Consider the following 16,713-nt stretch of genomic DNA (forward strand, 5'->3'; position numbering starts at 1 on the left):
CATTGGCTAAACAGACCTGTGGTTTGAACCATGATGGTCATTCTTATTTTCTGGTCAGTCTATATGTGCTTTTTCAAGTCAAAACCTGTCTGGGATATAAGTGGGTTGAAATGTTATTTTACAACTTTGTTCCAAGTGTGAAATACCTAGCCAAAACCATAACCCTGCATAAGGGAGCTGAGCAGCTCTGCTGATCACAAGGAATACAGAGGGACTGTGACCTATAGAGTACCATGTGGCTGAGCTCTGATGCACCATCACAATATCAGAAAGCAAATAATCATTCATGGCTGATCTTAGATGCGACACCAGTTACAAGATAAACTTCAGACACCCATGTTCTTGAATTGCTATTAATCTCTGCAGGAGGTGCCAATGGAAAGGGTTAGGAAAAATAAACTGTGAAGTAAACCCTACTGAAAAAACAACTCTGGAAAAACCCTCAAGCTTTAGACTGGAAGCAAGGAGAGCTTTGCCAGATGTGGGAGTGCAGAGAGGCCTTCGAGTGCTGCACACAGCTGCAGCTCTGTCTCTGTCTGTAGTGAGTACTTGTTTATGCTGTCTGGGAGCATGCACTCTCCACATGCACTTCTGAACTCCTGCTGATAGCAGGTGAAGCTAATCTGCCAGATAGTACAGCCTCTAGGTATCCAAGAGAGCCATCAACCCCTTATTCTGACAGGCAGTAACAAGAATTAATACAGATGATAATTAGTCCCTGCATTTGCCTTCTTTTCACTATTAAAAGAAAGGAGAGCTTTTTTTCTATAGGAATGACATGAATAATGTGTTTGCCAGAGCCAGGCTGGATTGGAATTGCTTCCTGCATTGCCAGATAGAAATCCAGAGCTGTCCTAGTGAGAGGTCTGGAGGATTCCCATGGAAAACAGCCACAGGAAGCGGACAAGTAAATGGTGACAAGTGGGGCCAAGGTCCCCTTGGCCATCCACTACCAAGTGGTGAACAGGCAAATCTCTGATATCTAGGAATGTGTGGGGTTTCCTCTCTCTGAAAGGAGTCTCATCAGGCTGGGAGAGCTGACCAGCCAGACTTCTGAGACCAACTGAGGAACAAAGTGGGGTCACGCTTCTCTCCAGAAAGCAATCCTGTTTTTTGCAGGACCCTGGGCAGCTAAGATTTGGGAACAGCCTTGATAAAGTCTGCTGCCAGTAAAGATTGAAAGTGGAAACTTTCATGTTCAGACTAAAACCAACATACTTACAAATAGAGATGTGTTTGGACTTTGCCCACCACTCAATTTGCATAGTATTTTCACTTGACATTAGCTAGTGGCCCCCCACCAATAGTAAGAGCTGGGAAGGAACATCCCAATAGCTAATTCCAGGTCCCTCCAACAAAATACAGACAGCACCCCAAGGATGGTCTAGAACACAGTGGTCTGATAACAAGGTCACTGCAGACAAGCAGTGGCAAAAGCACACTTCCATCTGTCTAAATCTTTGAGTATGTTTGAACATAATGGTGTACTGAGGTTAAAGGACTGGAAATGTGGGATGACATGCTTAAACGCACAACCTCTGTTTGCCCTTGTGAAGATTATGAGCCATACCTAAAAGTGCATTGCCACAGGATCAGGTAAATTGGCTTTTATTGAAACATACTGTAATATGAGGCAGGGGGTGCTACGGGGAAGATTCCAATTTAACACAAGTACATTGCATTTCAGGCTCCCAAATAACTATTGATATCTGCTGTCCTGGAGCAAATCATATCTTCCTTGACAAGTCAGACAGCTGCTCTTTCTCTATCTTCTTTTTGTTATCTTTAATAGCCATGGATTGTTGTGGTACCATGAAAAAAATGTTTGCGACTTACTTGATGGATGTCTCACCTCCTGCTATTAGCCCTGGTTCATGGGTTCATCTAATGCCCGTTCTTGCCTACAAAACTCAGACCAAGTGCTTTTGAAATGAGAGTGTGCTGGCTGCCACTGCACAGTGAGTGCAGTGCACACTGTGTACAGCTCCCCCTCCAGCTGGCAGCCGATGGGGTGAACAAGCTCTTCTCCTCATCATCCCGAAATACAGTTAAGGTAGAAGCAATTGTCAGAGCTCATCTGGTCCAGGCTCCTGCTCAGAGCAGGGCCAACTTTCAAGTCCTATAAGATTGCTCAGGGTCTTCCACAGCTGAGGCCTGATTATCTCCAGGGAAGTAGACCCCACAGCTTCTCAGGATAAATGTTCCCACATTTGATCACAGTCATTGTGAGGAATTTTTTTCCATTTGTTTAAGGTGTGGGAATACTGGTATCTTAAATACAGGAATAGTAACAATTGTAATATAGATCTAAGGAAAACCATGGCTATATTTGACCAGTTTCACCCAGACTTTGAATCGAAAAGACAAAACAGATCTCTTTCAGGCTATTGACTGTCCTAAGGTGTGTCAAAGGAAATAAAAACAAATGCGGTAGAAATGGCTGGAGGTGGTGATAGTGCAGCTGTTCCCTTGCTTTTGTCTGTCAGACTTTGCTGCCCCCAAATCTCAGTCAACACCATACGGTGTGTAAGGTCTCCCCAGGCTGTTCCAGGTCAGCCCTAAATCCTTCAACAATAAACAGAAGTGTATGTGAGAGTTAAGCAAAGTAGTGTGTCTTTGTGATTCAAAGGAGGAGTGCTTATATTGTCCATTCAGGCAGCACAGCTGTAGGGGCAGAGCCTTCTGCATACAGCCACTACAAGGAGCTGGACAAGTTAACAATTTGAACAGCCATGATCCCTTCTGCAGTCTTTCTGTGGCAACCATCCACTTGCCCTAACACTGAGAGAAACAAATGCAGCTGGAGACCTGTACCTGTTTGAACAAACTGAGGGGTCTCTGTCCAAAATCATCAAAGGGCACCTAATAACAACTGCCAACTGCTATTATGCATTTAGGAGCAACGTCTAAACTACAACATTTAAAAATCTGCTTCTAGGGAACATCCTTAAGTTGATGGATATCATGGAAGTCATACATACCCCAGTATTAGTTACTCAGGTGCCTCTGCTTTTTGTGTCTCTATTTGCCTGATTAATCTGTGATTAAGAACTAGGGCTAGCTGCACATCCCTAGTCAGGTTTTATATTCCTAAATGGGAAAAACTAACCCCTTTGGACCAGACTCTAGAACAAGCATCATTTGGAGGGAGAGGCAAGACTGACACATTTAGTACAGTTTTGGAAAATATAGTAATAAACAGGGTCCTCTTTATAGTTCCCAGTGGTGCATGCACACACCTATTTTTTTGTGTGCTGATGGAGCATTCAGGATTGAGATTGGCCCTCCAAACACGCAAGTGAGGAGAAGGGATTTCTGCTCTAATGTGTGTATTGTGTGCTCCTCCTAGCTCTCTCCTATTCTCCTTGTATAGGTGAGACCAAAAGAGAGGAATTTTTTTTTAATCACACATTTGTAGCTATCAGCTAAAAAGAATACTAACAGAAAGAGAAATTTAGATCCTCCACCATGAAATTAATGGCTGTGCTTTGTGATTTGAACAGGTCCCCAGTGGTACCCTTCCCGTGTTGGCCTGCAACTAGAACGCAGTAAGTATTCATATGGTTGAATACAGCCACCTTATGTATTATTAATCCTCTGGCAAGTTCTCCTCCTAACAGTACTGCTTTCTCTCTATATATTATTTGGCGAACTGTTAGCACTTTTTCATTAATTGATATCAGTGATTAACTTATTAGCTTCCTCATTAGTAAAGGAATCTAATGGTTTTCATAACCACTGAGTAAAAATGTTTCAGAATAGAGTACATGGCTGAAAGACAAGGCAGTTTTAAAACCATTCACTCCTCTCACTGACTGCACTGCTTTAATACTTGCTACAGCCTTATCAGAAGATGCAACTGGCTGCAGAAGACAGCCTCTTTTTTTTGTGCCAGTATATCAGTTCTTGGTGGACATGGCAGTGGGAGAGGAAGCTGCCATGGGCTGTGTGGCATTTGGTCTGTGGACACGTAGCATTGCAGAGCCCTAGAAAGTGAGGGCTCAGCACCTGGTAGGGTTTAGCACCCTCACTGACTTAAACAGTCAACAAACATATATTGAAAAGGAGACACAATACATAAAGTGGAAAAGAGAAAAGAAGTGTTGCAGCCATGGCAACACGCCATGCCAGTGGCTGTTGGGGTTTCCTAATATCCAGCTCACTGCCTCTATTAAAAAAAGAGAACCAGATATTGCCATTTTATGTCTCTGCTTGTATACTCTAGATCCATCAGGACTGGAAGCAGATGCCTCAGAATACTGTGAAAAGTAATGTAATGCTCAGATATACCTGGCCTGCATAGGTCAGCTTACAAAGAAATCTTGGTTGGTGGGCTTTTGCCCAAGAAGTTGTGTTTGTTGTGATGGTGCCACCTATTGTAAAATAGCCTGAGAATGCAAATGCTTCAGCAGCAGATATCAGTGATGGAGACACTGCATAACATCGACTTTCCCATTAGTCTTGCAAGACAGAACAAAAAGTGCTCTATGAAATTGTCTGTGTGATTGCATGACATGTCTCTAATGGTCTAGATTAACAGAGGTGGCATCGTAACAGTTGTTATGCATTGCCGCCCAGTGTCACGTCAGCCTAGTGCTTTTGTTAAAATGAGAGGAGAATAATTCTCTTAGAAATGCTCTGAGTTGCTAACCTGGAGAATAAGTGCTAAGTCAGCAAAATAAATCAGAATGCAAGTTGGGCCTACACCTTGACCATTAGCAGGGCAGCCTACATGTTACGCTGAGCCTCTGAGAGGACGCCTGTTGTTCATGCCATCTCCTCTTTTGTTTTTGTCATTACAGATGGGCCCTATTTGAAGGATTCCATTAACATTCAAAGCCTTGCCGTTTCCTCCATCATTACACTATATTTTACAGACCTGGGTCAGCAGGTCGGTTGGACCACAGTAAGTATGTCCTTGTAACAATCGACATGACACATCTTAATGTACAATGTGTTTTAGCATCAAATTACTCCAACTTCCTCAGCCTGTCCTTCCCTATGTCAAATGGTGTAATTACTTTATCAGCAGTCAAAACAGAATTAAATGGATAGTAAGCCAAGTTATCAATGTGCTAACTCTGACATCCAATTAAAGATTAGAAGGTGGACATAACAATATTGCCTGAGGAAAAAAAATCAATTTTAAAAACCAGTTTTAGCTAATCAGGGTTTATATGCCTGTGCAGGACCTGTAGCCAAATATATTCATTTGCTGCAAGGCTCCTCAGCTCTGAAAGTGGAAGGATATTAAAAAGAAAAAAATGAATTTCTGGTAATCCTGTTACTAATTCAGGAAAATTATTGGATTGGTATGTCTTACTCTTTGTTTGCCTGAAGAACAGTTCTGAGAGAGTGGTGAGGCCAAGGATTCCAGGCAGAAGATGCTGATCCAGGCTCAGGAGTCACAAAACTTGAATCTGTAAAACAAAAGCATGCACCATGAGCAACAATACCTGTATTATGCTGCAGGTAGAACCATGGTCTGTTTTTACTTTTGGTGTCAGTTTGACTTCAGTTATTTTCCTGTGAGCGGCTGTTGGAAGGTCAGGGTGGTGGGAGAGAGGCAACTCGTTCCACCCAAATGGGGTTGTGGGGAACAGCCTTACAGGCTCATCTGTGCAAGGAGGAAGTGAAAGATTCAATTACTTCACAGCTCAAAGTCAGAAGACAGAAACTTTTGAAAGGACAGTGAAGGAATGGGAGATGAAGAGACCTTTCCAACATCCTGCAGCAGGCATAGTTGGTGGAGCTGAAAGTACTCTCACTACTAGACTGACCTAGCTTTTGCTGTAGTTTGCATGTGCTGCGTTAGCTGGAGTAACACACAGACCACATCTGTATCTTGGGTAATGAGATTCTCCATTTCTGCAGTGAGAAACATGAGTAAGACACAAGTAAGACAGAACTACAGTTTCTGAAAGCTGAAGATTTACCCCACTGATTCCCATACTGATTAATGGCCTATTAAGGCTATACTGATTAATGCTAGTTGGGGTCCTGCTTCCCCCCCAACCCATCTCATCACCGTGGAATTTACTTGCAAAGCAAAATTGAGTAGTGCAGCCTCCTGTTTGCTACAACTAAGTAATCTGCAAGAACCTTATTTATTCTCTCCTTTCCTGGTGGTTTATGTAGCCTAAGACAGTAACATAACTAAAGCTTAATATCCCATTATAAATAGTGCAGTTATGACTAGGCATTGATACTGCAGGCAGTGGCATTTTTTTTATGATTTAATCTGCGTATGCAGAAAGTCGACTCAATGAGTTTCTGAATATTCATCTTATCTCATTCTGTTCCATACTCTAAATTGTCTCCGTTCTCAGTGGGAGAAACCTTCTTCCTAGCCATGTCATTTAAACAGTCAAGAGATTTTTATATTATAGGTAGTCCATGACTATAGAGAAATTCACAGAAGATTGTATTCTAACAGTAGCAATTAAGAATTAATTTGTACACAGGATGTATAGTTTTACTGCCATTTTTACTGCGCTTAGAACTCCCATTCTTCCATCCCCCTTGATGCTCTATCAGATTTATGCACACAGTGAGGGATGCTTCTGATTTAAAGGGTTGACATTTAAATAAACAAGGGACAGAATATAAATATTCTTATCTCATCAGCAAAATGATAGCTGAGGTACAAAGGGCCACATTCAGGACTGGACTCCAAAAACAGACATAGAAGCACATGGAAATATGTTGGTGCTCCAGAGGTCAATGCATTGGGTATGGATCTGTCTAGGGGAAAACTAAACACAGAGGTGAGTCTTCTGGGGCTTTGTCACCTCATTGGAGATCACACTTGAGATGTCTGCTTGAGGATCAAGAACACTAAGACCCCTAATGGTGGGGATTTACACCAAGACAATGACTTGTGTTTATTAAAAGGGGAAAGTGGTACCCACCTCCACCTCCTGGGAGCAATACCCTCACCAGGCATGTTGTAAAATAAAAGATGATGCTGTTGTCTGTTCCCAGTCAAAGAATTTGGGTCTCTAGGAGCATATTTCTTAATTAAGAAACTTCAGCTTCCCTTTTGGAGCATGCACATTCTCTGATTTCCAGCCCTTGTCGCACTCCACCTTGGTGGCTCAAGAGTTTGTTGCCTCCTGTTGTCTACTCAGTCCCTCTGTCAGAGGCTGCCACTTTGTAGGAAGGATGTTTCCTTCTTATCCTCAGCCTTCTTAAAACATGGTTGCACAATGACCGAAATATTTTTGGTGTTTTGGCTGTGAAAGGCCAGACATCCCCTGGGCTCAGGTTACCATAGCTCTGAGATTGTCTGACCAGATTTCAACAAGTTCTAGAGGCTGGGTTGCTCTGAGGGAGGACAAACTGGGGTGAGGGATTTGCAGTTCTCCACTGGAGCAATTACTTGCTAATCTCTTTTGAGAGTGAGGCCCTTTCCTGGGATAATGTGGGTAGAAATACAACCTCAGCTGGCTCTTTTAGAAGAAAGGACGCCCTCAAGGCTCATTTCCAGACAGCAATTCAGGGAGAAAACAAAACCTGTTTCTTAGTATCATGGATTTTTTTAGAACTCACTCTTCACTCTGCCTTCTTTTTATAAAACAAATATTATCTGAAGCACATAATTTACTTCTGCACAAGATTTACCAATTCCTTTACCCTACCTGGAGGGGATAGTTGAGGTTTGCTGACTGATGCTGCAGAGATACTAATGGAAGCTGAGTTTACAGATCTTTTCTATATGCCTCCTGCAAAGATTGTACCCCCAGGGGTGTTTTAAATTCCCACCACTGGAGTGATGGGTTTTATTTTTAATCTCTGTTCAATTTTGGGCCTAAGCATGTTTGACAGAGACCTCTTTTTACATACTGCAATGCGGCATGTGACTTTTTGAAACATGGCTGGCATTCTACTGCTAAGAATGTACTGCTACTGTAGTCAAAGCAGAAAACCATTCTTCCTGCTCAGATTCAGACTTCCATTAAAGCTTTCCTCATTTGAGCAGTGATTGCAATTCCTGATTTATCAACTTCTGTTGTCTACTTGCTACCCGGGCAGGCTACCAGAAGGATCAAAATAGAACTGAGAAAACAGCACAGAACTGTGAAAAATATATTTTACCTCTAAATCTGTGAATTTCATAAGATTAACCCTGAAACACAGTACTTCAGTAAATATTTTTTGTAACTGTGATTTAAAATTAGGGATTGCTTGAATACTTTGACTTCTGAGAACCTTAAAATACTGAGGCTGGCAGCAGAACTGCTCCATTTCAAATTTTCCAATGAAAAAAAGATTGTGCTCAATTTAGAAATGTAGAGACTAATACTTATTTAAGCTCGAGAACATATTTGAAATCTGAAAAGCCGTGCTTTCACTAATTGGTCTGTTCCCTTCTGGCTGGCAAGCAAAATTATCACAGAGTTAGACATTGTGGAAAATGAACAAGAAGCCAAGAGATCTGTGTTTGAAGCTTTGTGCTTATGTATAGCAGGTGTACACAGTGGGGAAGCACATGCTGTGCTGAATAAGGAGGTGCACCCGTTCTCTCGGGGGGGAAGGCAGTGTTTCGGTCAACGTGGTTCTCTCCTCTTACTCGCACAGTGCATATATACTGAAGTTTTTCTGTCCTGTGGGTGTGGGTTGGTGCGAATAGGGGAGAAGCAGTTTGCTCTGACTGTCACTGGCAGAGCTCACTCAGTCCTGTAAATATGGAACAGGCCCATGAATTCTGTGGGATTAATGTGATACAGAGCAATTTATGAGCATTGATGGGTTTGAAAAAGAGGCAGTCACACTGCTGCAGACTCATTTTCTCCACCTTCTCTATACTGAGGTCAGCTTTGGGTTTCCCATGGGGAACAATTTAAGATGTTTTCCCTAATCTGGGAATGGAAGAAAGCAATTCAATAAAGGTTTATAACCTCTCAATAGGATGCAAAAGTACAAACAATTATAATAGAAGAAAAAAGACAGGATCTGAGGAATCTGAAGGAGTGGGAAGTCTGGGAATCCTAGCAAACTAGTGGGCCAGTGTGAAGAAGATAAATGTAAGAAAATTCATATGATCATTTCTAAGGAAAGAATTTGAGATCAAGGTAAGAGAGAGAGCTGAGGATCTGTAGGATGTATCAGTGGAGAATGTCACTGAATATATTTCTCAGCAGATACATATCAGAGCTTATATATTTTGTGGCCAATTCAAACACAGTTAGTTGTGGGACAGGACCCTACAAACTGAATAACGCTTTCAGAGGATTGTGGGTACCTGGAAAACCTGGCAGCAGTTCCAAATAAACAGAATGTGTGATTCTGTGTAAGTCTGTTCATGGCTTAAGAACGGCTAGAGCAAAGTGCCAAAGAGAGAGAAATTCCCAAATGGTTTTTCATTGCTAAACCTCTTGGATCAATAGATAATTTGATCATGGAAGATGATGTCTAGGAAAAAAAAGAAGTCACTATTTCCTCTACAGCACCTTTTCCAACTACAATTATTTGTAACGCAAAGCAGCTCTATTTTACAGCTAATAGTTTGTACTTGGCAGAAGTTTCCGCTTGAACACACAGTAAGTGTTGCTCTACCTTGGTACAGCTGGCCAAGTCAAGCTGATGCCAGTCAAATGCTACGAACTTTAAAAACATTGTAACCTTTTACAAAGGCAAATTACACACACAAGATTGGTCTTATTTTTCATTTAATTAAGTCTAATAATTTTCAACCTCCAGGGTTATCAGAAGAGAACAGCTTGCATTTGCTTGTTTTCTTGCCATGATTTTATATTATTTGTGCCTTTCCTTGGGCCACATATACTTTTGGCTTTTTGTTCCTGTCCAGTGGCAGCATGAAGTCAACTGATAAGGGAAGAGGAGACCTCTGAAACTGCCCAGCTGGCTGATTGGGATTCCTCAAATGCTGCTTCTAATAGGGCAAACAGTGCTGCAATAATTTCTCTTGGTCTCAGCAACAAATGCCACAAGCTCACAATGAACCATGCCAGCGTGTCAATTTTTCAGATTGGGAGCTAGGGAGCTAGAAGGAAAATTAATTCTGAGGGATGAACATTTAGTTGCTGTTGAGCACAATACAGGCTGAAGAACCTGTGCATAAGTGTTTATAGTAACACCCTTGAGTTTTTACTGCTTCAAATGCAAAAAGAAGGTAGAAGGAATTCAGTAAGCATAAACAGAACAAGCTGTTTCTTTCAGTTATACAAAACTTTATGCTTAAACCCTTCCTGCTACTTAAGGAACAAAAAGCTATTTGATGTATGCTGCTGATAAATGTAGACACTTTTCTATTTGTATGCAGAGTAACTAGGGATGTTGACAATTTGTCAATCTATGCAAATTTGAGAAGTTTTAGTCCCTCTAAAATGAGTAAGCCTGGCAAAAATATTTTGTATGGGGAAGTTTTGCTCAACCCCATACTGGGGGTAAGAAGAGCACAAAGAGGAGAGTGAACCAGAGAGTGAAGCAGTATTTGAGAAGACCAAGTGCCCCTTTGTCATTCTTTGCCCACCTTGTCTGGTGACCTTGACAAGTTACTGAATTTCTCTGTATTTCAGTTTCCAGATCTACAGCAAGAAAATAACAGTATTTTCCTCTTTGCAAAGTGCTTTGAGGCTTCTAGATGAAAAGCACTATGGAAAAGCCAGTTGAGGTTATTAGTAATAGCCAGATGTTTAAAAAGCACTATTTTATTTAGGTATCTACATAGCAGATGATAAATATACATTTTAAAATTATACTGTCAAAGCCCTGTAAAGATTTGGCAGCAAATCTGAACTCACATTGATGTTTGGTTACAAACAGAACTTGAGTGCTTTGCTGAATATGTATAGGTACAAACGTATAGAACACGCATATACGTGTGTGTATAAGAGCATTTGTTAATTTGCAGTAATTTTCTATTTTGAGTAAGAAACATGCAAAGGTTTGTGCTCTCAGGGAAGAATGTTGACCAGAGTATGAAGTGGTCTAATGCCAAACCAGTGGGTTCAGACAGCTCACTACTAGGAGAAGAGACAGGAGGGAGCTGGGATTTCAACTCCCTTTTCTTTCAGAGAGAGCACAGGCCTGGCTCGGGGACTAACAGCATCCATCACTGTTTACCTCAGAGTTCCTGAAGCTGGCCTGAGTCAGCTGCAATTTGCCTGTAAAATCCTACAGCAAATCCATCCCTATCTTGGATATTTACAGTAAATATTGAGCTGCAGCCTGAAATACTCTTAGACACGAGTCACTGCAAAATCTGCCCAGACAAGGGAAGTTTCAGGTGCCTCTGTATGTGCTATTTAAGTTTTGTAGGAGGGATTAGCCAGTTCCATGAGAACTGGAACTCAAATTATTGAATATTCAAGCAATCCTTAAGAATTGTACTACCTGATGCAAAACTGCTGCTGCTGTGGATTTTTGCAAACATCAAAATACAGAAATTTTTAAAAGGTGAAGATTTAGAGATGCTGCTAAAATTATGCCATTATCATCCCCAGATAACTATATGGCCTTTAATGAGGTAGCAAAGCATATGAAGTAGAAATTAGTCCAGAAATTAATAATGTTTCTTAATGATCATTAGCTCAAGAGTACTTAGGGCTGGGATTGTAAAAGGAGTCTAAGGTAGTTAGATGCTAAGTTTAACGTCATATGGGGAATTGAGGGGGGTTCAACCACCTGTTTCTCTTGGGTTTCTCAGAAATCCCAGCTGCACTCTGTACACTCATGGTAATGGTCTGTCTGTTATGAATAGATCCTCCTCTTTGTGCAGTACGTACTGCCTCAGCCTGACCCTGGCTCAGACCTGCAGCTAGTGCCTTTGTCTCCCATTTATCAGAGAAACCGAGCTCTGTCCGTTAGATAATTTATATACTGCAGCTGCTTTTCCATCAAAGTTACCCAGGACGTGCTTGAGCTATTTTGTATCTCCTGCTGTGCTGAGAGCTTCAGGCAATGACCCAAAGTCATTGTCCTGGCTGCAGGTATTATCCTCATACCATGCCCTCTACTTTCCCTGCTTGAACCCTGACATCCCGTTGGCAGTGACAGAGAAAACATCATGACCAGCACCGATGAACTGGGAAACTGCCCCTACATGGCATGGAAAGAGCTGCAGGAAGGGATCAGTATGGAAAAGGCTGTACGGCCTTTCCTCAGCTCTGCTCTGCAGCTTGTTGTAAGTGAGATAATGTGAGATTATGCCAAAAGGCAACATGATACGAGATAGGTTGTGTTGTGCAGTATTACAGAAAGGGCATGTTATAAACGTTACAGAGAGGAATCAGCTGATGCCCTCATATGAAGATTGCTAATCCATGGGCTGTTCGTTTATAAAGATTCTGTTGAACTTTTTCAGACTCCTTCCACTCCACCCCCTCTGTTTATAGCTTCCTTTTCCCAACCAGTACACATGGTACTATTAACTCATGTCAAAAACCTTTCCATTCCCTGTAGTAGACCTGTTGGGATGGTGTCAGGCACTATGCCATCTGCCTCTACCAGCCAGAAAATTCACCTCACATTCCCTCAAATAACTTTGAAGAGTTCCTTTCACCTCTGGTGCATTCATATCTCCCTAAATATACCCTCTGCCTCATAAAATCTAGCAATATAATTCCTGACCTGGTTGTTACTCAGTTCAGCAAGGTGTTACTGGCATGATCATCTGAACAGAGAAAAGAAAAAGCAGGTACAATCTGGCGCATGCAAGATGAGATGCCTTGCTGGTTTGTGAGTTAGCTGTCCTGTATCGTTTTTTCATTTGTCTCATCATCTCTTGAATGATGGAGACTCCTACCTTAGCTCTCTTTTTCAGAGGTATTTCAGATCTCCATTCTGTTGTTTATGTATTAGATGTTTCTAGTTTAGGTATTACTGAATCAAGTCCCCAAGGACCTGATAATTGAAACTGTTATGGAAGCTTGAGTTTAGCGCCCTGTATGGAGCTCATGCCTGGGAGAGGTTTGATTCAAGAACAGGACTTTCTCTATGCCACTGAGAATAAGAGATATATAGAGTATATAATGCCAGACACTGGAGAGGGAAGAAGGAATGTAAGAGAACTGGACACTGTGCAAGAGATGAAATAGAGTGTACAGATGTGGAAAAAAGGGGCATTCTCCTGTTTTCATTCTTCAGGGAGTTAATGATGAGCTCAACAGTTAAATTCTGTTGAACTATGCACATTGTAATAGAGATGTAATGCTCCTCCAGGAAAAGATTTTTGTGTTTACTATGGACCACCATACTTGGATGCACCAAATACATCAAAATAATCTAGGCGGGCTCACAAGATGGTAAAGAAAAAGTAATTACCTTCTAAATACCAGATGTTTTTTACATTTCTACAGAAGAAAAATGCTCTGTGTTTTAAATGATAATTTTTTTGTTTTTTACAAAATGGTATTTCTTTTGTCCAGAAACTGCAAGCTACGATGTTGTTATTTTCAGGGTTTTGTTTAAAATTTGATTATTATTTTTGCAGGATATGTCAGCAGGCACTAGCATCTTAGTAATTTTGTAGGTTTTTTGAGTATCTGTAAAAATGATAGGTTGAACTGATCCGTAACACAACTAATAATTCCCCAAGCCCAGCAATTAGTCAGCTAGAGGATGAGTATGAAGTTACTAGGTAGGCTTAATTGCATATATTTATTGAGAATCAATAGTAAAAGAATGGTGATTGCCTTTGATTGCCAATGGTTAGAACTGATTGTAATTTTGTGTTAATTTAAGACTTTCCCTTCCACCTGCTTGAACTCGTGGGATTTCTAGCAGGGTTTCTCTGCCTGCCTTTCTGGAACTCACTTTTCATTTCTGATTAATTTAAAATCAGTGGGCCAGAGAAGGAGAGCAGAGGTTGCAGCATGGGAGATGCAACTGAGGGAAACAGACTGAAACTTGCCCAAAATGTAAAAAAAACCCCCAAAACACTACAGCAAATTGAACTTCATTCTCTAAAACAGAATGCTGCTGATCTTAACTATGTTCCAGCAGTGTGATGCAGTTATGACAAAGGCAAATACAGTCCTGCCTGCCAGACAATACCTACTTTGATTGCAAATCTTACAGCTGACCATGGACAGCCTGCCTCCGCATGGGCGATTAACACTTTGTGTTGGGTGTGACTGACACACAGATAAGATGGGACCTTGTCCCCAGCCTGCAAAGCACCCTGAGGCCGCTGATGCTACTCACCTTCACAAACCCAAGAGCTGCTGTTGGTGCTCTCAGCTGCTTCTCTGAATTGCTCTGATGGGAGGCTCTGCATCTCACCTCCTACATCAAAAACACTTCCTCACACAATCACAGGACTTCAGGTATCACATGGATGGTAGCTTTGACTGTTAAATAGAGACTGGATTTTTTCACTGAATTCTGAAGCTTTCCTTCTCCTTTCAGCATCTGAAATCAGCCAGGGGGTAAGGGGAGCACACTTGGTGCAGTAATAAGTAACCACAACTTGGTGCTAAGTCCTGCCAGACTTTTCTTGGCAGCTTTGTACTATGCTCATGCCAAACAGATGATAAAAGCTGGCAGTTATGGGTGTATTTTGTGGTGCAACTCATGGATGAGAGGAAAAGCTGCACTGAAGAAAGCAGGTCATTCCAAGCTCTTACACTGACCTGCCCAGACTGTATTATCTGCCCCTCTGTCTCCTACACCACCATTGTCTATATTTAGTGTATTAGGCTTTAATAGCAGAGGCCATCTCTTATAGACTTTCTAGAGTACCTAACACAGTAGGCTCACAGTTAGGAATAGACCCATACAACTGCTATCAGGACAAAACTCTAATAAGCCCTTGGCTGTGGTGTGTTCCACAACAATGTGGGCTCTTAGACAGTCCTTGATTAAATGTTCTCATACACACACACAGAGCCACTCTTGGGATCATGCAGAGTCTAAATGGAGCACAGAAATCATGGTGCCACGTGGAACAAAACAGAATTTGACATTTCCCTGGTAGAGAACAGTTAAGTCTGTTACTTTTGGAGACAGTCCTGCTATGAAAGGCTGAAGTTTCAAAAAGTTTCCCCCTGTAATAGAGGAAAAGAAATGGTATTGGGGTCCCAAATGAAGGAAACCTAATTGCAGAATATTTCTGCAGGAAAACTTTTCTGTTTCAAAGCTCTTCTGAAGGGCAATTAGAAGAACAGCCTGCTGGGGGTCAGACTGCCTGACAAATATTACTTTTGAGAGAGGTAGTCTAAATTAATTGTTGCTTCCTTAAGCCACAGGTATATCCATTACAATCCTACAGCAGTGCAAATGCCACCTTAAAAGCTAAACTGCCCATTAGTTATGAATCTTTATCCCTTAAGCAATACCATGCACTTCAGTTATGATTTGCTAGTTGCTGGTCCTTGTAAACATATAGGACTGCCCCATTTCCGAGATTCATTCCAGTGGGGACAGATGATCAAATCCAGACCTCACATCACTCTAATCACATTTTACTTCCTCCAGCTGTTTGCAGCTTAAGAGTGTGCCCTTACAAAAGGTGATACAGGCTGTACCAAACCAAAGCCAGAATGTAAAACTGAGGGTGGCTCATAAAACTCTGCCTTCTCTCCTTGGCCCCATACGTCCTGTCTGTGGCTAGTAGGGGTGACAGTGAGGAGATGAAATTATTTCTTTCTGCTTTACAGGGTAACTTACTGGTCCAGTCTGCCCACCACAGGCTACTTCTGCTGCTGCTTGCATGGGGAGGAGTCCCATTCAGTCACTGAACAAAGGCTCAAAGCACCATACACCAGGCAGGCAGGCAGGTCCCTGCTCTTCCACTCACCACCAAATTTCAAGCAATGATCCCTCCCTTCCAGATGATTCAAAGCTTACAGGATTCAAAGCTATGTTTGTTTCTGTCATGCCTGGTTGGGTTTTGACTGATGTATCACTTAATTGCAAAAAACACTGGCAGAAAGCAAGCTGCCTTCAGCTTTTGGGCCTTGATTTTCAGTGCTATTTAGATTCCAAATAGGCATCTGGTGGCACAGCCAAAAGTATAAACAGGAGATAACTGTGATTTTGACCACTTTCCGTGAAGCATTCCTGACTGGGTTAATGTTCTGCACAGAAACCTCTCTCTCATTTCTTAGATGGATTTTACTCCTTTGCTAAAGAGACAGCAGAAAAAAAACTATGTGTCATTTAAGTCCTTAAAATGAAACCAAAATGACATTTGAAGGTTGAATAGGTTTTGTGGATAGGGGTATTCTTTTTCTCATGCCTTTATTGGTACAATTTCCTACTCTGATACAGCTATTTTCTTTTTCATTTCTAGTTTTTTCTAACAGAATACACTGGGCCTCTTCTAATATATCTACTCTTTTACATTCGCCTCTCAACTATTTATGATCAAGTGGAAAGTATGAAGAACTTCCGTCACCCAGTGGTTCAGTAAGTGACACTTGTGTGAACTATTTTCCTGGAGGACAGGGAGCAAGAGGGATGGAGACTGCATTTCCAGGACTGAGGAGGTTACAGGAGGTGTGAGACTGCATGCCTGGTCTCAGAGTCAGTGGGAGTTTCAGGCTGTTCTTATCAATAGCGGTTTGGCATTTTAGCAGCACTCATAAGCCCGACCAAAAGTGGGATACCAGTTGCAATGGTCACTGTACCTGGTCACAATGGGAGATGTAGTATTTTCCCCAAATCATCTGCACTCTAGACACACAGCCTGAACAGAAGGTGAAATAGTAAACACAGTGGGTAGTAATCCAAAATCATGCCTGACAA

General features: G+C 41.7%; 1 protein-coding gene across 5 annotated transcripts in view; it reads left to right on the forward strand.

The window, feature by feature from the left end:
- The window catches only part of TECRL (trans-2,3-enoyl-CoA reductase like), a 74,472-nt gene that overhangs the window by 33,186 nt on the left and 24,573 nt on the right, over positions 1–16,713 (forward strand). For 4 of the 5 annotated variants that reach the window (XM_074866968.1, XM_074866970.1, XM_074866969.1 and 1 more), the window contains exons 3-5: positions 3,504–3,548; positions 4,803–4,906; positions 16,259–16,374. In XM_074866968.1, the coding sequence (XP_074723069.1) occupies positions 3,504–3,548; positions 4,803–4,906; positions 16,259–16,374 (265 nt within the window). The remainder of the gene's footprint in view (positions 1–3,503; positions 3,549–4,802; positions 4,907–16,258; positions 16,375–16,713) is intronic. The other variant, XM_074866967.1, reaches the window with a different exon arrangement.

The sequence above is a fragment of the Strix uralensis genome, chromosome 4 (assembly GCF_047716275.1).
Source record: "Strix uralensis isolate ZFMK-TIS-50842 chromosome 4, bStrUra1, whole genome shotgun sequence".
NCBI classification, from domain to species: Eukaryota; Metazoa; Chordata; class Aves; order Strigiformes; family Strigidae; genus Strix; species Strix uralensis.